This window comes from Danio aesculapii, chromosome 22, assembly GCF_903798145.1.
Source record: "Danio aesculapii chromosome 22, fDanAes4.1, whole genome shotgun sequence".
Lineage (NCBI taxonomy): Eukaryota > Metazoa > Chordata > Actinopteri > Cypriniformes > Danionidae > Danio > Danio aesculapii.
The window spans coordinates 258451-281555 of record NC_079456.1 but is presented as its reverse complement, the minus strand read 5'-3'; the positions used below and the strand labels follow the sequence as shown (position 1 = coordinate 281555).

Sequence of the window (23105 nt, the reverse complement as noted above, 5' to 3'; positions counted from 1 at the left end):
TATAGTGCACACTTCTCAACGTTTAATACATCCTGCAGTGTGTGTGTGTGTCTAACAGTCAGAAAGAGTGTATTTTTGTGCAGTGTGAAGGCTCATTTAGGGTCTTTAGTGTCAGCGCTGCTTTAATAATAGTGATCTAACAGAAGCTTTTACTCATGGGTGTATAAAGAAGACTGGGGAGAAAAATAGTGTAGGACTGTGATCATTTCCATCCTGATCAACAGCACTTAGGAAATATCTGGGAAAAACACACACTGGAGGACGAATCATTTTGCCTTCAACACACACACACACACACACACTCTCTCTCTATATATATATATATATTTGATGTGTGTGTGTGTGTGTGTGTGTCAGTGTTTGAGGTCAACGCTGGATCCAAACACCGCCACCAGCTGCTGCTCATAGTGTGAGATGTTCCTCTTGAGGATCTGCTTACAGGAGCCCAGCAGACGCTCGAAGGCCTGCACGTCGATCACTGAAACACACACACACACGGGTCTGTCAAAAAGATTCCACCTTTAATCTAATTTACAAAGACATAAAGACGCATCTGCTCCTACACACACACACTTTCTATTTAATCTTGAGACCTGCTGGAGTGCTAACAAACACACACACACACACACACACACACACACACACACACACCCTCATGTTTATTTGGTTTGTCTTTTCGTCTGCTTCATTTCTCATTCTCTGAGTTTGTCTTTTGTTCCTAAAATCTCCCACACTCATGATGTGAACATGATGAAACCAAGCGGCAACCTCCCGCTCTCCCTCAGGAAGCCAATACGGAAGTAACTGAAACTGCAATTCATCAAAATCCCGCTAGTCCTGGCTCCATAATACAGCAAAGTGCAATTGAGCCCACTGTTAGAATGGCCAACTTTACAGCAGAAATAAAGGTGTTTACAGCCTGGTACAAAGAACGATTTTGGTTCATATAGCTATTATTACCCTCCATGACAACTGTGAGGGGGTGAATTTTTTTATAACTCATCCATTTCCTTTATATTAGGTTATATGAAGTTTGCATAATTAAGGGCGTGGCCACTTGAGTGACAGCTAGGTCTCGCTGGTCGCCGTCACCTCACCTCAGCTGAATCCGGCAGATTAGCCACTGATCTCGGCATATTCATCGTATTTTTGTGTTGTTTTATGTGGCTTTACACAGTCAGCTGCCTTATTATTATTTCTTACAATTATCAGATGATATGGGATGCTGTGTGCACTTAATTGTGCTCACAAACTGTTCACGTGGCCTCCGTTTCCCATGTGAGAAAAGTTATATACTTGTATACCATCTCTATAAATGTATTTGTTTTATTTAAGATCATTTATCATTAATATTTTTCTTTAGACCCGTAAAGCACTCCAGAATCTGACAGATTGATTAGCTGTAGGCTCTAGAACAGTCATCTGAAGCGTTATCATACAGTGTTATGCTGGAGTTCATCAATAGTCCTGCATTTACTAACACACACTATATCTGAAGTGTTTGGAAGTAATTCGCGTTTTCCTCCTGTAGAAAAACGTCATAAGAGCAATTTTTAGTGGCTCAATGTATTACTACATTTTTTTGTACACAAAACAACTTTATTGATATAGTGTACTGCCAAGCACATGTGGTCAGAACACAAACGAGTCGCAGGTAATAAAGTATCAAGCGTTTCTCCCACAGTAAAGTCTGTCTGCCAGGTCTAAGCAAGCTCCGCCCACTCTCCGCCTCTTTGCCCTTGTTTGGTATCCCGCCGTGGGTGCGATGACGCGCGAACAAAATGGCGACGGTTGGCCGCGCCTACTTGTGGCTTCTTTTGCGCTCTTCAGAAACCTATGGGTGACGTCACGGATACTCCGTCCATATATTTTACAGTCTATGGATGAAACATGTGCCTTATAACAGTGTTTCAGTCGTCAAACACCTCAACTGAACAGCTTAATTCACCAACAGAGAACTGGTCAACAATCACATGGTAACTTTTCATCTCCAAACGACTTCTCTGAGTAAAAAAAAACGACTTTTGACATAAAAAAAATTACTTTTCTGACATCCAAAAACGACTTTTCTGACATCAACAAAACGACTTTTCTGAGAAAAAAAAACGACTTTTCTGACATAAAAAACGACTTTTCTGACATAAAAAAATGACTTTTCTGACATAAAAAAACGACTTTTCTGACATAAAAAAACGACTTTTCTGACATAAAAAACGACTTTTCTGACATAAAAAAATGACTTTTCTGACATAAAAAATGACTTTTCTGACATAAAAAATGACTTTTCTGACATAAAAAACGACTTTTCTGACATAAAAAAACGACTTTTCTGACATAAAAAAATGACTTTTCTGACATAAAAAATGACTTTTCTGACATAAAAAACGACTTTTCTGACATAAAAAAACGACTTTTCTGACATAAAAAAATGACTTTTCTGACATAAAAAACGACTTTTCTGACATAAAAAACGACTTTTCTGACATAAAAAACGACTTTTCTGACATAAAAAAAACGACTTTTCTGACATAAAAAAACGACTTTTCTGACATAAAAAAATGACTTTTCTGACATAAAAAACGACTTTTCTGACATAAAAAAACGACTTTTCTGACATTAAAAACACGACTTTTCTGACATAAAAAAATGACTTTTCTGACATAAAAAAACGACTTTTCTGACATAAAAAACGACTTTTCTGACATAAAAAACGACTTTTCTGACATAAAAACACGACTTTTCTGACATAAAAAAACGACTTTTCTGACATAAAAAACGACTTTTCTGACATAAAAAAACGACTTTTCTGACATAAAAAAAACGACTTTTCTGACATAAAAAAACGACTTTTCTGACATAAAAACACGACTTTTCTGACATAAAAAAAAACGACTTTTCTGACATAAAAAACGACTTTTCTGACATAAAAACGACTTTCCTGACATAAAAACACGACTTTTCTGACATAAAAACACGACTTTTCGGACATAAAAAACGACTTTTCTGACATAAAAACACGACTTTTCTGACATAAAAAACGACTTTTCTGACATAAAAAAAAACGACTTTTCTGACATAAAAAAACGACTTTTCTGACAAAAAAAATAACTTTTCTGACATAAAAAAACGACTTTTCTGACATAAAAAAACAACTTTTCTGACATAAAAAATGACTTCTGACATAAAAAAACGACTTCTCTGACAAAAAAAAAACGACTTTTCTTACGACTTTCTCGTGTTTTTGATGTCAGAAAAGTCGTTTTTTTATGTCAGAAAAGTCGTTTTTTGATGTCAGAAAAGTCGTTTTGTTGATGTCAGAAAAGTCGTTTTGTTGATGTCAGAAAAGTCGTTTTGTTGATGTCAGAAAAGTCGTTTTTTGATGTCAGAAAAGTCATTTTTTATGTCAGAAAAGTCGTTTTGTTGATGTCAGAAAAGTCGTTTTTTTTATGTCAGAAAAGTCGTTTTTTTATGTCAGAAAAGTCGTTTTTTTTATGTCAGAAAAGTCGTTTTTTTATGTCAGAAAAGTCGTTTTTTGATGTCAGAAAAGTCGTTTTGTTGATGTCAGAAAAGTAGTTTTATATGTCAGAAAAGTCGTGTTTTTATGTCAGAAAAGTCGTGTTTTTATGTCAGAAAAGTCGTGTTTTTATGTCAGGAAAGTCGTTTTGTTGATGTCAGAAAAGTCATTTTTTTGTGTCAGAAAAGTCGTTTTTTTATGTCAGAAAAGTCGTTTTGTTGATGTCAGAAAAGTCGTTTTTTATGTCAGAAAAGTCGTTTTTTTATGTCAGAAAAGTCGTTTTTTTTATGTCAGAAAAGTCGTTTTTTTATGTCAGAAAAGTCGTTTTTTGATGTCAGAAAAGTCGTTTTGTTGATGTCAGAAAAGTAGTTTTATATGTCAGAAAAGTCGTGTTTTTATGTCAGAAAAGTCGTGTTTTTATGTCAGAAAAGTCGTGTTTTTATGTCAGGAAAGTCGTTTTGTTGATGTCAGAAAAGTCGTTTTGTTTATGTCAGAAAAGTCGTTTTTTTATGTCAGAAAAGTCGTTTTGTCGTGTTGATGTCAGCAAAAGTCGTTTTTATGATGTCAGAAAAGTCGTTTTTTTGATGTCAGAAAAGTCGTTTTTTTGATGTCAGAAAAGTCGTTTTTTTGATGTCAGAAAAGTCGTTTTTTATGTCAGAAAAGTCGTTTTTTATGTCAGAAAAGTCGTGTTTTTATGTCAGAAAAGTCGTTTATGTCAGAAAAGTCGTGTTTTTATGTCAGAAAAGTCGTTTTTTTGTGTCAGAAAAGTCGTTTTTTTGATGTCAGAAAAGTCGTTTTTTTGATGTTAGAAAAGTCGTTTTGTTGATATCAGAAAAGTCGTTTATGTCAGAAAAGTCGTGTTTTTATGTCAGAAAAGTCGTTTTTTTGTGTCAGAAAAGTCGTTTTTTTGATGTCAGAAAAGTCGTTTTTTTGATGTTAGAAAAGTCGTTTTGTTGATATCAGAAAAGTCGTTTTTTTATGTCAGAAAAGTCGTTTTTTTGATGTCAGAAAAGTCGTTTTTTTATGTCAGAAAAGTCGTTTTTTTATGTCAGAAAAGTCGTTTTTTTATGTCAGAAAAGTCGTTTTTTGATGTCAGAAAAGTCGTTTTTTTGATGTCAGAAAAGTCGTTTTTTTGATGTTAGAAAAGTTGTTTTTTTGATGTCAGAAAAGTCGTTTTTTTGATGTCAGAAAAGTCATTTTTTTTATGTCAGAAAAGTCGTTTTTTTGATGTCAGAAAAGTCGTTTTTTTGATGTTAGAAAAGTAGTTTTTTATGTCAGAAAAGTCGTTTTTTATGTCAGAAAAGTCGTGTTTTTATGTCAGAAAAGTCATTTTTTGATGTCAGAAAAGTAGTTTTTTATGTCAGAAAAGTCGTGTTTTTATGTCAGGAAAGTCGTTTTGTTGATGTCAGAAAAGTCATTTTTTTATGTCAGAAAAGTCGTTTTTTTATGTCAGAAAAGTCGTTTTGTTGATGTCAGAAAAGTTGTTTTTGATGTCAGAAAAGTCGTTTTTTTATGTCAGAAAAGTCAATTTTTTTATGTCAGAAAAGTCAATTTTTTATGTCAGAAAAGTCGTTTTTTTTATGTCAGAAAAGTCGTTTTGTTGATGCAGAAAAGTCGTTTTTTTATGTCAGAAAAGTTGTTTTTGATGTCAGAAAAGTTGTTTTTTTATGTCAGAAAAGTCGTTTTTTTGATGTCAGAAAAGTCGTTTTTTTATGTCAGAAAAGTCGTTTTTTTATGTCAGAAAAGTCGTTTATGTCAGAAAAGTCGTGTTTTTGATGTCAGAAAAGTTGTTTTTTGATGTCAGAAAAGTAGTTTTTTATGTCAGAAAAGTCGTGTTTTTATGTCAGAAAAGTAGTTTTTTTGTGTCAGAAAAGTCGTTTTTTTGATGTCAGAAAAGTCGTTTTTTTGATGTTAGAAAAGTCGTTTTGTTGATATCAGAAAAGTCGTTTTTTTATGTCAGAAAAGTCGTTTTTTTGATGTCAGAAAAGTCGTTTTTTTATGTCAGAAAAGTCGTTTTTTTATGTCAGAAAAGTTGTTTTTTTATGTCAGAAAAGTCGTTTTTTGATGTCAGAAAAGTCGTTTTTTTATGTCAGAAAAGTCGTTTTGTTGATGTCAGAAAAGTCATTTTTTTTATGTCAGAAAAGTCGTTTTTTGATGTCAGAAAAGTCGTTTTGTTGATGTCAGAAAAGTAGTTTTATATGTCAGAAAAGTCGTGTTTTTATGTCAGAAAAGTCGTTTTGTTGATGTCAGCAAAAGTCGTTTTTATGATGTCAGAAAAGTCATTTTTTTTATGTCAGAAAAGTCGTTTTTTTGATGTCAGAAAAGTCGTTTTTTTGATGTCAGAAAAGTCGTTTTTTATGTCAGAAAAGTCGTTTTTTATGTCAGAAAAGTCGTTTTTTATGTCAGAAAAGTCGTTTTTTATGTCAGAAAAGTCGTTTTTTATGTCAGAAAAGTCGTGTTTTTATGTCAGAAAAGTCGTTTTTTTGTGTCAGAAAAGTCGTTTTTTTGATGTCAGAAAAGTCGTTTTTTTGATGTTAGAAAAGTCGTTTTGTTGATATCAGAAAAGTCGTTTTTTTATGTCAGAAAAGTCGTTTTTTTGATGTCAGAAAAGTCGTTTTTTTATGTCAGAAAAGTCGTTTTTTTATGTCAGAAAAGTCGTTTTTTTATGTCAGAAAAGTCGTTTTTTGATGTCAGAAAAGTCGTTTTATGATGTCAGAAAAGTCTTTTTTTTTATGTCAGAAAAGTCGTTTTGTTGATGTCAGCAAAAGTCGTTTTTATGATGTCAGAAAAGTCATTTTTTTGATGTCAGAAAAGTCGTTTTTTTGATGTCAGAAAAGTCGTTTTTTTGATGTTAGAAAAGTTGTTTTTTTGATGTCAGAAAAGTCGTTTTTTTGATGTCAGAAAAGTCATTTTTTTTATGTCAGAAAAGTCGTTTTTTGATGTCAGAAAAGTCGTTTTTTTATGTCAGAAAAGTCGTTTTGTTGATGTCAGAAAAGTCATTTTTTTTATGTCAGAAAAGTCGTTTTTTGATGTCAGAAAAGTCGTTTTGTTGATGTCAGAAAAGTAGTTTTATATGTCAGAAAAGTCGTGTTTTTATGTCAGAAAAGTCGTTTTGTTGATGTCAGCAAAAGTCGTTTTTATGATGTCAGAAAAGTCATTTTTTTATGTCAGAAAAGTCGTTTTTTTGATGTCAGAAAAGTCGTTTTTTTGATGTCAGAAAAGTCGTTTTTTATGTCAGAAAAGTCGTTTTTTATGTCAGAAAAGTCGTTTTTTATGTCAGAAAAGTCGTTTTTTTTGTCAGAAAAGTCGTTTTTTATGTCAGAAAAGTCGTGTTTTTATGTCAGAAAAGTCGTTTATGTCAGAAAAGTCGTGTTTTTATGTCAGAAAAGTCGTTTTTTTGTGTCAGAAAAGTCGTTTTTTTGATGTCAGAAAAGTCGTTTTTTTGATGTTAGAAAAGTCGTTTTGTTGATATCAGAAAAGTCGTTTTTTTATGTCAGAAAAGTCGTTTTTTTGATGTCAGAAAAGTCGTTTTTTTATGTCAGAAAAGTCGTTTTTTTATGTCAGAAAAGTCGTTTTTTTATGTCAGAAAAGTCGTTTTTTGATGTCAGAAAAGTCGTTTTTATGATGTCAGAAAAGTCTTTTTTTTTATGTCAGAAAAGTCGTTTTTTTATGTCAGAAAAGTCGTTTTGTTGATGTCAGCAAAAGTCGTTTTTATGATGTCAGAAAAGTCATTTTTTTGATGTCAGAAAAGTCGTTTTTTTGATGTCAGAAAAGTCGTTTTTTTGATGTTAGAAAAGTTGTTTTTTTGATGTCAGAAAAGTCGTTTTTTTGATGTCAGAAAAGTCATTTTTTTTATGTCAGAAAAGTCGTTTTTTTGATGTCAGAAAAGTCGTTTTTTTGATGTTAGAAAAGTAGTTTTTATGTCAGAAAAGTCGTTTTTTATGTCAGAAAAGTCGTGTTTTTATGTCAGAAAAGTCATTTTTTGATGTCAGAAAAGTAGTTTTTTATGTCAGAAAAGTCGTGTTTTTATGTCAGGAAAGTCGTTTTGTTGATGTCAGAAAAGTCGTTTTTTTATGTCAGAAAAGTCGTTTTTTTATGTCAGAAAAGTCGTTTTTTTATGTCAGAAAAGTCGTTTTGTTGATGTCAGAAAAGTCGTTTTTGATGTCAGAAAAGTTGTTTTTGATGTCAGAAAAGTCGTTTTTTTATGTCAGAAAAGTCAATTTTTTTATGTCAGAAAAGTCAATTTTTTATGTCAGAAAAGTCGTTTTTTTTATGTCAGAAAAGTCGTTTTGTTGATGCAGAAAAGTCGTTTTTTTATGTCAGAAAAGTCGTTTTTTTGATGTCAGAAAAGTCGTTTTTTTATGTCAGAAAAGTCGTTTTTTTATGTCAGAAAAGTCGTTTTTTTATGTCAGAAAAGTTGTTTTTGATGTCAGAAAAGTCGTTTTTTTATGTCAGAAAAGTCGTTTTTTTATGTCAGAAAAGTCGTTTTTGATGTCAGAAAAGTTGTTTTTGATGTCAGAAAAGTCGTTTTTTTATGTCAGAAAAGTCAATTTTTTTATGTCAGAAAAGTCAATTTTTTATGTCAGAAAAGTCGTTTTTTTTATGTCAGAAAAGTCGTTTTGTTGATGCAGAAAAGTCGTTTTTTTATGTCAGAAAAGTCGTTTTTTTGATGTCAGAAAAGTCGTTTTTTTATGTCAGAAAAGTCGTTTTTTTATGTCAGAAAAGTCGTTTTTTTATGTCAGAAAAGTTGTTTTTGATGTCAGAAAAGTTGTTTTTTTATGTCAGAAAAGTCGTTTTTTTGATGTCAGAAAAGTCGTTTTTTATGTCAGAAAAGTCGTTTTTTTATGTCAGAAAAGTCGTTTTTTTGATGTCAGAAAAGTCGTTTTTTTATGTCAGAAAAGTCGTTTTTTTATGTCAGAAAAGTCGTTTTTTTTTATGTCAGAAAAGTCGTTTTTTATGTCAGAAAAGTCGTTTATGTCAGAAAAGTCGTGTTTTTGATGTCAGAAAAGTTGTTTTTTGATGTCAGAAAAGTAGTTTTTTATGTCAGAAAAGTCGTTTTTTTATGTCAGAAAAGTCGTTTTGTTGATGTCAGAAAAGTCATTTTTTTTATGTCAGAAAAGTCGTTTTTTATGTCAGAAAAGTCATTTTTTTTATGTCAGAAAAGTCGTTTTTTTATGTCAGAAAAGTTGTTTTTGATGTCAGAAAAGTCGTTTTTTTATGTCAGAAAAGTCGTTTTGTTGATGTCAGAAAAGTCATTTTTTTTATGTCAGAAAAGTCGTTTTTTGATGTCAGAAAAGTCGTTTTTTGATGTCAGAAAAGTCGTTTTTTTATGTCAGAAAAGTCGTTTTGTTGATGTCAGAAAAGTCATTTTTTTTATGTCAGAAAAGTCGTTTTTTTGATGTCAGAAAAGTCGTTTTGTTGATGTCAGAAAAGTCGTTTTTTTATGTCAGAAAAGTCGTTTTTTTGATGTTAGAAAAGTCGTTTTGTTGATATCAGAAAAGTCGTTTTTTTATGTCAGAAAAGTCGTTTTTTTGATGTCAGAAAAGTCGTTTTTTTATGTCAGAAAAGTCGTTTTTTTATGTCAGAAAAGTCGTTTTTTTATGTCAGAAAAGTCGTTTTTTTATGTCAGAAAAGTCGTTTTTTGATGTCAGAAAAGTCGTTTTTATGATGTCAGAAAAGTCTTTTTTTTTATGTCAGAAAAGTCGTTTTGTTGATGTCAGCAAAAGTCGTTTTTATGATGTCAGAAAAGTCATTTTTTTGATGTCAGAAAAGTCGTTTTTTTGATGTCAGAAAAGTCGTTTTTTTTGATGTTAGAAAAGTTGTTTTTTTTGATGTCAGAAAAGTCGTTTTTTTGATGTCAGAAAAGTCATTTTTTTTATGTCAGAAAAGTCGTTTTTTGATGTCAGAAAAGTCGTTTTTTTTATGTCAGAAAAGTCGTTTTGTTGATGTCAGAAAAGTCATTTTTTTTATGTCAGAAAAGTCGTTTTTTGATGTCAGAAAAGTCGTTTTGTTGATGTCAGAAAAGTAGTTTTATATGTCAGAAAAGTCGTGTTTTTATGTCAGAAAAGTCGTTTTGTTGATGTCAGCAAAAGTCGTTTTTATGATGTCAGAAAAGTCATTTTTTTTATGTCAGAAAAGTCGTTTTTTTGATGTCAGAAAAGTCGTTTTTTTGATGTCAGAAAAGTCGTTTTTTATGTCAGAAAAGTCGTTTTTTATGTCAGAAAAGTCGTTTTTTATGTCAGAAAAGTCGTTTTTTATGTCAGAAAAGTCGTTTTTTATGTCAGAAAAGTCGTTTTTTATGTCAGAAAAGTCGTGTTTTTATGTCAGAAAAGTCGTTTATGTCAGAAAAGTCGTGTTTTTATGTCAGAAAAGTCGTTTTTTTGTGTCAGAAAAGTCGTTTTTTTGATGTCAGAAAAGTCGTTTTTTTGATGTTAGAAAAGTCGTTTTGTTGATATCAGAAAAGTCGTTTTTTTTATGTCAGAAAAGTCGTTTTTTTGATGTCAGAAAAGTCGTTTTTTTATGTCAGAAAAGTCGTTTTTTTATGTCAGAAAAGTCGTTTTTTTATGTCAGAAAAGTCGTTTTTTGATGTCAGAAAAGTCGTTTTTATGATGTCAGAAAAGTCTTTTTTTTTATGTCAGAAAAGTCGTTTTTTTATGTCAGAAAAGTCGTTTTGTTGATGTCAGCAAAAGTCGTTTTTATGATGTCAGAAAAGTCATTTTTTTGATGTCAGAAAAGTCGTTTTTTTGATGTCAGAAAAGTCGTTTTTTTGATGTTAGAAAAGTTGTTTTTTTGATGTCAGAAAAGTCGTTTTTTTGATGTCAGAAAAGTCATTTTTTTTATGTCAGAAAAGTCGTTTTTTTGATGTCAGAAAAGTCGTTTTTTTGATGTTAGAAAAGTAGTTTTTATGTCAGAAAAGTCGTTTTTTATGTCAGAAAAGTCGTGTTTTTATGTCAGAAAAGTCATTTTTTGATGTCAGAAAAGTAGTTTTTTATGTCAGAAAAGTCGTGTTTTTATGTCAGGAAAGTCGTTTTGTTGATGTCAGAAAAGTCGTTTTGTTGATGTCAGAAAAGTCATTTTTTTATGTCAGAAAAGTCGTTTTTTTATGTCAGAAAAGTCGTTTTGTTGATGTCAGAAAAGTCGTTTTTGATGTCAGAAAAGTTGTTTTTGATGTCAGAAAAGTCGTTTTTTTATGTCAGAAAAGTCAATTTTTTTATGTCAGAAAAGTCAATTTTTTATGTCAGAAAAGTCGTTTTTTTTATGTCAGAAAAGTCGTTTTGTTGATGCAGAAAAGTCGTTTTTTTATGTCAGAAAAGTCGTTTTTTTGATGTCAGAAAAGTCGTTTTTTTATGTCAGAAAAGTCGTTTTTTTATGTCAGAAAAGTCGTTTTTTTATGTCAGAAAAGTTGTTTTTGATGTCAGAAAAGTCGTTTTTTTATGTCAGAAAAGTCGTTTTTTTATGTCAGAAAAGTCGTTTTTGATGTCAGAAAAGTTGTTTTTGATGTCAGAAAAGTCGTTTTTTTATGTCAGAAAAGTCAATTTTTTTATGTCAGAAAAGTCAATTTTTTATGTCAGAAAAGTCGTTTTTTTTATGTCAGAAAAGTCGTTTTGTTGATGCAGAAAAGTCGTTTTTTTATGTCAGAAAAGTCGTTTTTTTGATGTCAGAAAAGTCGTTTTTTTATGTCAGAAAAGTCGTTTTTTTATGTCAGAAAAGTCGTTTTTTTATGTCAGAAAAGTTGTTTTTGATGTCAGAAAAGTTGTTTTTTTATGTCAGAAAAGTCGTTTTTTTGATGTCAGAAAAGTCGTTTTTTTATGTCAGAAAAGTCGTTTTTTTATGTCAGAAAAGTCGTTTTTTTGATGTCAGAAAAGTCGTTTTTTTATGTCAGAAAAGTCGTTTTTTTATGTCAGAAAAGTCGTTTTTTTATGTCAGAAAAGTCGTTTTTTATGTCAGAAAAGTCGTTTATGTCAGAAAAGTCGTGTTTTTGATGTCAGAAAAGTTGTTTTTTGATGTCAGAAAAGTAGTTTTTTATGTCAGAAAAGTCGTGTTTTTATGTTAGAAAAGTAGTTTTTTTGTGTCAGAAAAGTCGTTTTTTTGATGTCAGAAAAGTCGTTTTTTTGATGTTAGAAAAGTCGTTTTGTTGATATCAGAAAAGTCGTTTTTTTATGTCAGAAAAGTCGTTTTTTTGATGTCAGAAAAGTCGTTTTTTTATGTCAGAAAAGTCGTTTTTTTATGTCAGAAAAGTCGTTTTTTTATGTCAGAAAAGTCGTTTTTTGATGTCAGAAAAGTCGTTTTTTTATGTCAGAAAAGTCGTTTTGTTGATGTCAGAAAAGTCATTTTTTTTATGTCAGAAAAGTCGTTTTTTGATGTCAGAAAAGTCGTTTTTTGATGTCAGAAAAGTCGTTTTTTTATGTCAGAAAAGTTGTTTTTGATGTCAGAAAAGTCATTTTTTTTATGTCAGAAAAGTCGTTTTTTTATGTCAGAAAAGTTGTTTTTGATGTCAGAAAAGTCGTTTTTTTATGTCAGAAAAGTCGTTTTGTTGATGTCAGAAAAGTCATTTTTTTTATGTCAGAAAAGTCGTTTTTTATGTCAGAAAAGTCATTTTTTTTATGTCAGAAAAGTCGTTTTTTTATGTCAGAAAAGTTGTTTTTGATGTCAGAAAAGTCGTTTTTTTATGTCAGAAAAGTCGTTTTGTTGATGTCAGAAAAGTCATTTTTTTTATGTCAGAAAAGTCGTTTTTTGATGTCAGAAAAGTCGTTTTTTGATGTCAGAAAAGTCGTTTTTTTATGTCAGAAAAGTCGTTTTGTTGATGTCAGAAAAGTCATTTTTTTTATGTCAGAAAAGTCGTTTTTTGATGTCAGAAAAGTCGTTTTGTTGATGTCAGAAAAGTAGTTTTATATGTCAGAAAAGTCATTTTTTTTATGTCAGAAAAGTCGTTTTTTGATGTCAGAAAAGTCGTTTTGTTGATGTCAGAAAAGTAGTTTTATATGTCAGAAAAGTCGTGTTTTTATGTCAGAAAAGTCGTTTTGTTGATGTCAGCAAAAGTCGTTTTTATGATGTCAGAAAAGTCATTTTTTTATGTCAGAAAAGTCGTTTTTTTATGTCAGAAAAGTCGTTTTGTTATGTCAGAAAAGTCGTTTTTTTGTCAGAAAAGTCGTTTTGTTGATGTCAGGAAAGTGTTTGTTTTTTTGATGACAGAAGAGATGTTTTTGTCTCCATAGCATGTGTGATCTCTCATCATCCTCTGTTCTTACCCAAACACCTGGTGTCTCCAACAGCATACACAGACGCAGCTCTGGGCCTCTGGGTGACCAGCGCCAGCTCTCCAAAATACTGTCCTCTGGAGCAGCGAGCCACCTCCACCTCATCCTGCAGGAGCTGACATGCACGGGTCTACACACACACACACACACACACACACACACACACACACACACACACACACACACAGACAGAGAACATTATCCCGGAGCATCCACACAGACGCGTGAGAGACTGTGTGTCGTGCAGCAGAAGCTCTTACCTTACTCCTGATCATGATCCGCACCTCTCCAGACTCCACGATGTAGAAGCAGTCGGCAGAATCCCCCTGAGGGAAGCACAGATCTGCATCAGAAGCGCATCTTCTTCGTGCTCTTATCTCCATAAGCAGAGAGCGAAAGCTAAATCTACTGTGTGTCCTGCTTTCTGTGCAGACATGATCAGATTACAGAAGATTCCCTCAAAGTAAAGCAGAGTTGATCGTCTGACATCACCTGCTGAATGATGCGCTCGCCGTCACTGAAGCTCTTCATGCCCAGAACATCCACGATCTTCATACGCTCTGACAGCTGAAACACACACACACAATCTTCTTACGGTTGAAAGAGCATCAGAGAACAGCTGAAACACACACACACACACACACCTGCAGAGACTTCAGCAGCGGCACACACTCGATGAAGCTCTCGTACATCCTCCTCTTCTTAGCATTATTCTTCACGATGAGTCTGTGGAACGTGGCTCTGTCCTGAACACACACATACAGTCACACACACACACATTGTCACAGATAGCTGGAGGTGCTGTACAGGAAGTGACCTCACCAGTGCCCACAGCGCCCCCTCCTGGAGCGCCCTGATGGTGGCGGCGCGCGGCGTGTTGTACATCAGCGCTAGCTCTCCGAAACTGCCTTTATGATCGTAGCGGCCGACTGAGCGGTGGAGCCCATCCTGCTGGATCACGATCTCATACACACCCCTGCCACACCACACACACACAGAGAGAGAGAGAGTTAATTAACGAATTACTTGAGCTGTAACTAATGAAGGAAACACAAGCTGAGCCCATCCACAACCTTCACAAGCTTCATTATCTGTCTTAATTACACCTCAACACTGTGGGGTTGTTTTAAAGCTTTGTATTTAACTTAAAGCTGCTGTGTGTGTGAGTGTTTGACTCTTCTGCATCATTAAACAGCATCATGTGTGTGCAGATATTCAGAAACATGCTCAGTGAACACTCCTGTTGATCTGAAACACAATGCTGAAGTCAGATATTCTGCTGTGATCATGAGTGTTACGTGCCGGAGCGTCTGTCTGTGTTTTGGTCTCTTTAACCCGCCCACTGCCAGTTAAGCCAATTATATTGCAGCAGCCCGGGTTGCCAGATGGTGGAAAACAGCGTATTTTATTCATTCAGTAATGAAGGCTCTCTAAGCATGTGTCTGTGACTGAAATGTGACATCCTGTGGACAGTAGCAGACTCTGAAATGAGATGCAGATTCAGAGTTCCACATGAGGTTATTAATGAGCTAATAATATAAATATTACGAGCGTAAACATTAGGTGAGCAGGTCACATTGTCCTAACAACACGCTTCATGATGAGATACGCAGTGATGAGCATTAGGGCTGTTTACACCAGACGAAACACAACAGAAATGTAACTCCAGCCATTCAGAAGCTCAGAATAGAGCACTCACTGCACTCCAGCACAACGGTCAGCTTTATAATCTAATCAATACATATTAAAGCTCTTGAACATTAATAATGACACAGCTACAGCGTTTTACAACTATCTCTTATAACAAAATCACATGACTGTTTTAATGAATATACTGGAATGTGTTCAGTAAAGTGTTTCCATCATAGTTTATGCACATTTTTATCAAATAAAAGTTTATCCTACTCACTTATGCACAGTGGATTTAAAAAAAAAACAAGATTCTTTTTTCATAAGATTTTCTGAATTTATGCACAAATCAGCATTTCCATCAACCATTTTTATGCACATCTCCAAAATACGCATAATGTGTGTGTGTGGAAACAGCTACAGTCAGTTTACTGTTGTTCAGCTGTGAGGAATAAAGCCATTTCTAATATATCAATTTCAGGTGCTGATTAGGACAAAAACTCCTGTTAAAGGGCACCTATGGTAAAAAATCTACTTTTCAAGCTGTTTGGACAGACATATGTGCATGTATGGTGTATAGACCATCATATTGGGCTGATATGAGCACAGCCAGTGCTTTTTTTTCAATTTAACAACATAAAAAACGGTGGACCAATTGGAGCGGTTTTCAGATCGACCACAACTTTACGCAGGAGAGCGGTCCCCCCGCCCACCAATATTGATTGACAGGCGCGTCATCATATCCTCAGTTTGTTGATTCACGTCCGCCATTTTCAGCGTGAGTCGAAGCGATATCACTAAAGGAACACGCTAGCTCTATTTTTAGATGCAAGGCTCATTGGGCTCAACACAAGATCAATATTCTCCACATTATCGCTCTAATCGGAATTATTGGTTGTATCTTTAGGTAGGTTTGCAAACATGTGTACTTCTCATTGAGTCTACCTTATACTTCAGCCGTTTGCATTTCTCACGATCCCAGAAGCTCCCTGTGATCTTAACTAGCATGCGTTTTACAATTCTAATCATAGGTTTCTATCAGGGTACACTCAAGTCGACGGCTGGGTGCCGCGGACCGCTGCAGAAACCTATGTTTAGAATTCAAAAATGCGTGGCGCGACGATTCGGGACACTTCATGTTTCTGCCGCGCCACAGAGAGTGTCTGGTGTGCCGTGTCGCGGCTTCGAGCGGCGCATCCGGTGCCTCATTCAAAGTTAATTCAGTGTGTGTGGTTATTAGTTTCTGTTCAAGCTCGGCACTTGAAACTAGCACACAGTTGGCTGTAAAACTGTACAGACACAAATGATTTTGTACTCTCTGCTTGGTCTGTGTCCGAGTTGTACATGTACGACTGAATGCTGAACCTCTCACTCCTGCTCCTTCTCTCAGTCTCCCTGTCAGACTCTGTTGCAAATGCAGAGCGGGTGAGCTCATGGCCCCGCCCCTTTGTTACGTTGGGCGGGAAGCCGAAACTAATTTACATGTGAATCAACACACCCCTAAATCAGCGAGCTGTGGACACGCCCCCAACATGACACTTATTAACACATTATAATAAACAATCTGAATTGTGTTTTAAACTGAAGCTAAACTGGCACACTCAGAAGAGCCATAATATTAATATTAAATCAGAAAGAAGAGGTAAACTATGTGCCCTTTAATATGGAGAATATTCCCTCTACCTCGTGCTGTTGCTTTTATATAGAACGTTGGTTCCCAACCTGTGCTTGCGTGTGCTTTGAACCTGCTTTTCATATTTCTTTTGCATTGTTTGCTGATTTTATTCAACAAAACTAGCACAAGCATTTAGTGCAAGTTGGTGCTACTTTACATGGCCAGTGCAGTAAGAGACTATTATCATCAATAACGTTACTAGTTAAGCACAGAAGTTTATAACATACAAAACGTAAGAAAACGAAATCTTACCTGAAATGTTCTGCCTTGTGCTTTGTTTGCTCGTTATTACACCTGAACACAGCACTAAAGTCCAGCATCTTCACATAGGCACACTGTCTTAACTAGTGCGATTGAATGACACTTGTGCTGGGAGCACTGTACAAATGTAGCGGTGCTATAGACACATGCTCAGGGTCCGTATGCGATATCTAGTGTATATATATATATGGGCTAATAATATTGACCGTAAAATGGCTCAGAAAATGGCTCACTCTTCTGCACACACTCAACAGCACACAGTTCGGAGCGTGTGTGAATTGGGTTGCAGTGTGTGTGTGTGTGTGTGTGATGCTGAAACTGATGTCCTCCAAGAAGGACTGACGATAGAGAATTTGGCCTCACCTCTCGATGACGTAGAAATTATCCCCGTCGTCGCCCTGATTGATGATGCACTCGCCAGGTTTGACCAGCACCTCAAACATGCAGTCTAACACCTCCGCCAGCTGATCCTGAGGACACACACACAGACGAGTCAGTGTGTGCGTGTTAGACAGGTGTGCGGTCAGTGAGTGAGTGCGTGCGTGCGTGTGAGCTCTGACCTCCTCCAGGGTCTTGAACAGCAGGATGTGTTTGCAGGCGTCCTGCAGCCGCTGCCGCTGCTCATCCGTCTTCTGGTGCAGCACTGTCAGCTGCAAGCCTTCATCACCATCATCATCATCAGGGTTATAGGCCTCCGCACACACTGGAGGAGCACGCACACACAGTGGTTAGCTAGAGATCATTGGGTGTTGTCATTGGGTTTAAGCTGAAGCACTTGATTAAAGCAGATAAAGCTGTTACTGGTGTAAAACTGTGTTTACCTGACACCCGTCTGTTACACTTACTGGGAGGAGGAGCTGCAGACACACACAAACAGAGGCATGCAGTTTATAAAAGAGGAAATTAGGGATAACAGTTGAGTTTTTCCACCGCTAACCAGCAGAACTGCAGCTCTGTTTTCTTCACAGTTCATTTTCCATCTTAAAACATCAGCTAAACCACACGCTAGAGAGGAAAGCTTGACCATTAATAATCCTCTCTTCAATATTATTGCGGCAGTATGATTTGATGAAGCACTCCAATAATAATGTGTCGTAAACAGTGTCTGCTTGATTTCCACCATCGTTATTTCCTGTCGTTCTGTTCAGTTAGTAAATCTCTCGCTCTCTCTCGCGCTCAGTGTGCTTTACTGGCGTGACATTTTGTACAGTGCTGTTCAAGTATCCTAGCTCTGTATAAAGTACACATCTCATTAGGTTATTCCAGAATAAATCACTGCTGTTGTAGAAGACTGAGGGCTTTATTCTGAATAACTGCCGGCTGGATCTACATTATGCTGATTATTACACTGGATACAAACTAAACTATTAGACACTAAACACTGATGCTATGCTTTACTAGCTCTTTAATTAAACAAAGCCTGCAGACGGAGGAACTACAACTCGCTCACTAACCTATTTATTATTATAGAGTCAGAAGATGCGCTAACATTAATCAGCTGTTATCAGAGAGTAACTTACCTTAGAATATCGAGATCGACCAATCAGAGTGGAGTACCGCAGAGAGCTGTGTATTAATACGTCAGTATATTTACCTTATTCATGTGTAAATATGGAGCAGCAGACGGACAGGCTGTAGAGGTAGATTACATGAAAGAACTCATTTCTTCTTTAATTACCGGCCTGTTTAGCATCAATAATACTTCATTATGCTATAGGAAATACTCTTCTTGTAAATTATACACTTTATTAGGTACACCTCACTAGTACCGGGTCGGACCCTCTTTTACCTTCAGAACTGCTTTAATCCTTCATGGCAGAGATTCAACAAGCTACTGGAAATATTCCTCAGAGATTTTGCTCCATATTGACATGATAGCATCACACAGTTGCTGCAGATTTGTCGGCTGCACATCCATGATGCCTATCTCCCGTTCCACCACATCCCAAAGGTGCTCTATTGGATTGAGCTCTGGTGACTGTGGAGGCCATTTGAGTACAGTGAACTCATTGTCATGCTCAGGAAACCAGTCTGAGATGATTGGTGCTTTATGACATGGTGCGTTATCCTGCTGGAAGTAGCCATCAGAAGATGGAGACACTGTGCTCATAAAGGGATGGACATGGTCAGCAACAATGCTCAGGTAGGCTGTGGTGTTGACACCATGCTCAATTGGTACTAATGGACCCAAAGAAAATCTCCCCCCCACCATTACACCACCACCAGCAGCCTGAACCGCTGATACAAGGCAGGATGGATCCATGCTTTCATGTTGTTGAGGCCAAATTGTGAGCAGAGCATCTGAATGTGTCAGCAGAAATGGAGACTCATCAGACCAGGCAACGTTTCTCCAATCTTCTATTGTCCAGTTTTGGTGAGCCTGTGTGAATTGTAGCCTCAGTTTCCTGTTCTTAGCTGACAGGAGCGGCACCTGGTGTGGTCTTCTGCTGCTGTAGCCCATCCGCCTCAAGGTTGGACGTGTTGTGTGTTCAGAGATGCTCTTCTGCAGACCTCGGATGTAACGAGTGCTTATTTGAGTTACTGTTGCCTTTCTATCAGCTGGAACCAGTCTGGCCATTCTCCTCTGACATCAACAAGGCATTTGAGCCCACAGAACTGCCGCTCACTGGATATTTCCTCTTTGTTGGACCATTCTCTGTAAACCCTAGAGATGGTTGTGCGTGAAAATGCCAGTAGATCAGCAGTTTCTGAAATACTCAGAGCAGCCTGTCTGGCAGCAACAACCATGCCATGTTCAGCGTCACTTAAATCCCCTTTCTTCCCCATCCTGATGCTCGCTTTGACCTGCAGCAGATCGTCTTGACCATGTCTACATGCCTAAATGCAGTGAGCTGCTGCCGTGTGATTGGCTGAGTAGAAATGCACGTTTACGGGCAGTTGGACAGGTGTACCTAATAAAGTGGCCAGTGAGTGTATATTACCCCTTGTGTGCTGTTGGGTCATTTTCATTAGCTCTGGGCTGATTTTGAGGTTTAATTTGGCCTCATCTTTCTCTGTTTCAGCAAATGTGATGATTTTCACTCTCAAATCTTATTCTGACTTATTCAGATTGACTCCCCTTTGGTGATGTTGGTGTGTTTTTTCCACTGACTTCCATTAGAATCACGTTTATTGATTGCAAAGCCATGACAGCATATTTTGAGATATGGAGTATAGTGTGTGTGTGTGTGTGTGTGTGTGTGAGAGACCTTTGCTCACTCATCTTGATATGTCTCTGAAAGCCAAAGTAAACGGATGAAGTTGTTTACAGTAAACTTATTTCTGTGAATGTGTATGGGAGAAATGACGAGCAGTAATAAACGGTCAAACTAGCTGCTCTACAACCAATGTGTTCATGACCATACACATGCCACAGGAGAATATCATAAGAAAATATTAGTTTCAATTAACAGCAGAACAAGCTGTATTTAGAAGACTACAGCAGCAGATACCCACACCACTACAGCAGCACGCTTGTGACTCTACAACATTTATTGTTTTTACATTACCGTGAGGGTTGGGGTCGACATTAATAAAACACAATTGATGTGTAATTTAATAAATAATATAAATAATACAGCTGTATCCCTTCTAGCAACGACCATTTTTAATGCCTAAAAATCAATGGAGGTGAATGAGAGCAAGCTGAGCAAGAGTCTCAAGCCTACAATACTGAAATAACTGTGCCCGCACAGAGCGGAAGAATTAAACAAGTGACTTCAACTTTAGGGGGTTCAATATTTCTGCACATGAACATTTAGAGAATGAAGTTTCCAAGTCTGAAAGTCACAAAGAGACCGACATACACATCAATACACACACACACACACACAAATCAATACAGCACACACTCACACTCACGTGGAAAATATCGATTTCCCCCATTGAACTTCATGGTTTTCTGTGTTAGGACATAATGAACAACAAGTCCCTCGGCAGGTCAGGAGATGTGTAAAATAACAGTTTTTATTTAGATTTTTATCACATGAATGCATGTTGACAATAATAATAATATTCATTCATTCATTCATTCATTTTCTTTTCAAATTAGTCCCTTTATTAACCTGGGGTCGCCACAGTGGAATGAACCGTCAACTATTTCAGCATATGTTTTACACAGCGGATGCTTTTCCTGCTGCAACCCAGTACTGGGAAACACCCAACCCACATTCACACACACACACTACGGCCAATTTAGTTGCTCAATTCCCCTTTAGCGCATGTGTTTGGACTGTGGGGGAAACCGTAGCACCCGGAGGAAACCCACACCAACACGGCGAGAACATGCAAACACGACACCAGCTGACCCAGCCGGAACTCAAACCAGCGACCTTCTTGCGGTGAGGCCACAGTGTTAACCACTGAGCCACCGTGACGTCATGATAATAATGATAATAATAATAATAAGAAAGAAAATAAATAATTAAGTTTTGTAGTCTTGGGTTAGTTTTGAATGCTCTGATGGATCGCTTCATATTTTCATGCAAAGATAAATGCAAAATATGTTTGTAGTTAACGAGGTCATAATCACGTTTACTTCATATAAACAACAGTAAGCCAGTAACTCTAGCATATATCAGTAACTCTAGCATACATCAGTAACTCTAGCATATATCAGTAACTCTAGCATATATCAGTAACTCTAGCATACATCAGTAACTCTAGCATATATCAGTAACTCTAGCATATATCAGTAACTCTAGCATATATCAGTAACTCTAGCATACATCAGTAACTCAAGCATATATCAGTAACTCTAGCATACATCAGTAACTCTAGCATACATCAGTAACTCTAGCATATATCAGTAACTCTAGCATATATCAGTAACTCTAGCATACATCAGTAACTCTAGCATACATCAGTAACTCTAGCATATATCCTGTTACTTTATCCTCACTGATTCTACATAATGATCTGCAAAATGATGTCCAATGTGAAATAATAACTCTACTTCTCTATATATTATATTAAACATTCTCTTTTAAAATCGGGTCGTTTTCCTCTCACACTGTTGGCTGAAGAAAGATGAATTTGATAGTAATACATAATCTTCATATTCATATAAACACACATGCCACAAGCGCTTATTTAACCAGTGAAGTCCAACAGTTCACCCAGAAATTAAAAGAACAGCCTCGTCTGCTTTATCTAACCCTGCTTGAGTTTTTCTTGTTGATCATATTTTGAAGGATGCTGAAAACCTGTACCCATCCAGTCCCTCAGTATTTGTCCTGCTGTTTGCTCTATGGTTCTCAGCATCCTTTAAATATAATAATAATAATAAATATTTATATAGCGCCTTTAAATCTTAATTCTCAAAATGCTTCACACAAAAATATACAGATGTAAAAACAGTTTTGAGTAACAATAAAACATTCAAAATAGACAAAACATTCAGTTTTCTAGAATAATAACAGAGAGAATACACAGCTCACGAACAGGCCAGTGTTAATGCTGATGATACACTGGGCAACGTCTTAAGCGATGTTGCTTGACTAGAATGGGTAACAATATTGTCTCTTTTTTAAATAAATACAAGATAAACAACATCATTCACTGCATTGAGGAGAAAATCCATCAACAAACGAGAGAGAAAAAGATCTTCACAAAGCCTCAATCCTTTAGGAGAAAAACCTATCATAAGCTTTAAGGCTACAACATTGTGTCTGTAACCCACTGCCCTAATGTCATGTAATGTTACCCAGTGTCTCACCTGGTTGCCCATTTATAGCATCATTTTCCTCTTCAAGTTACCATGAACAGCTGTAAAAGCTGCCCTGTGTATCCTCAGCATTAAGTAACGTTACTTATTTAGCAAAATTAGAATTGCGAAGAATCACTAAGGGCTGATTAAATGTGAATAAAAGTTAATTTAGGGGTGAACTACATCTTTAACGCTTTGTTATGAACGCGAATAAAGATATTACATGCAATACTGCAATAATAATCATGTAAATATGGTTGTGTGAGGAGTAATAAAAGCGTTCAAACTCAGAGGAAGCAAAGTTAGGTCCACCTTTAAAAGTGAAATCATCAGGGAAGTCGTCCTCCTCTTCTTCGTCCTCCTCCTCCTCTTCCTCCGGTTTCTCCTCCTCCTCGGCGCTGGAGTCGGTGTGTGCGGAGTCTCGGTCGAAGGCCTCCCCGCGGGTCACCGGAGAGCGGCTGCTAACGGACCGGGTGGAGCTCCGGGTGTCCCGCAAGCCGGTGAAATACCGCACGCTAAACTCCAGCAGGTCCGCGGGCTGCCGCCGCAGCACCTCCAGCGTGAAGCCACGCAGCAGCTCCGGGAGACCCGCCGGCACCGGCACGCTCATGCTGGGCTTCAGTGGGGAGATCTGCGCCGCTCAGACTGCTGGATCTCCGGGCGCTCATCCCGCGGGCACACACTCCCGCTTCGACCCGCCGATCGACCCCACACTTTCCATCGCAGCGGAACATATCGACTGCCCTCAAAAACATGACGAGTGCAGGACGGCAGATCATAACTAACCTAAAACTAACGTGCACATTACTCTGCGAGCATCCGTGCAGACAACCGTGAAGGGCATCGGCGGGAAAAAACGGCTGAGGCGGGAAAACCCCAACGGCTGTATGGACCCTTTTCAAAAGACCCGTTAACGGTCATCGGCATCTTAAATCCGTTAAAGTTTCTAATAATTTCATTTTTTTATTGTATAAGCATTTGTATGTGTTTATGTGTGTACCATCTCAATCACAAAACTGCTGCTGAGAAACCCGGAGATGTGAAAAGGGACACAAACACTGC

General features: G+C 36.5%; 1 protein-coding gene across 1 annotated transcript; it reads right to left on the bottom strand.

Moving 5' to 3' along the window:
* Nucleotides 1-326: 326 nt before the first annotated feature.
* On the bottom strand, nucleotides 327-23020 carry prkar2ab (protein kinase, cAMP-dependent, regulatory, type II, alpha, B). The gene is made up of 10 exons (XM_056447838.1): nucleotides 22356-23020; nucleotides 17158-17193; nucleotides 16897-17039; nucleotides 16700-16806; nucleotides 13594-13747; nucleotides 13416-13517; nucleotides 13264-13338; nucleotides 13032-13097; nucleotides 12763-12901; nucleotides 327-478 (listed from the first exon to the last, which is right to left on the bottom strand). The coding sequence occupies exons 1-10, from the start codon at nucleotides 22651-22653 to the stop codon at nucleotides 354-356; spliced, it is 1245 nt and encodes a 414-aa protein (XP_056303813.1). The 5' UTR covers nucleotides 22654-23020; the 3' UTR covers nucleotides 327-353.
* Between the last annotated feature and the right edge of the window lie 85 nt (nucleotides 23021-23105).

Bases quoted from the DNA above. Each gene is read 5' to 3' on its own strand.
- prkar2ab (XM_056447838.1), bottom strand. From the start codon at position 22,653: ATGAGCGTGCCGGTGCCGGCGGGTCTCCCGGAGCTGCTGCGTGGCTTC. The intron at 13,339-13,415 runs GTGTGTGTGTGT...TGTGTGTTTCAG, and splicing joins CGCTGCTGAAGTCTCTGCAG to CTGTCAGAGCGTATGAAGAT. The intron at 13,098-13,263 runs GTGATGTCAGAC...TGCTTCCCTCAG, and splicing joins GCGAGCGCATCATTCAGCAG to GGGGATTCTGCCGACTGCTT.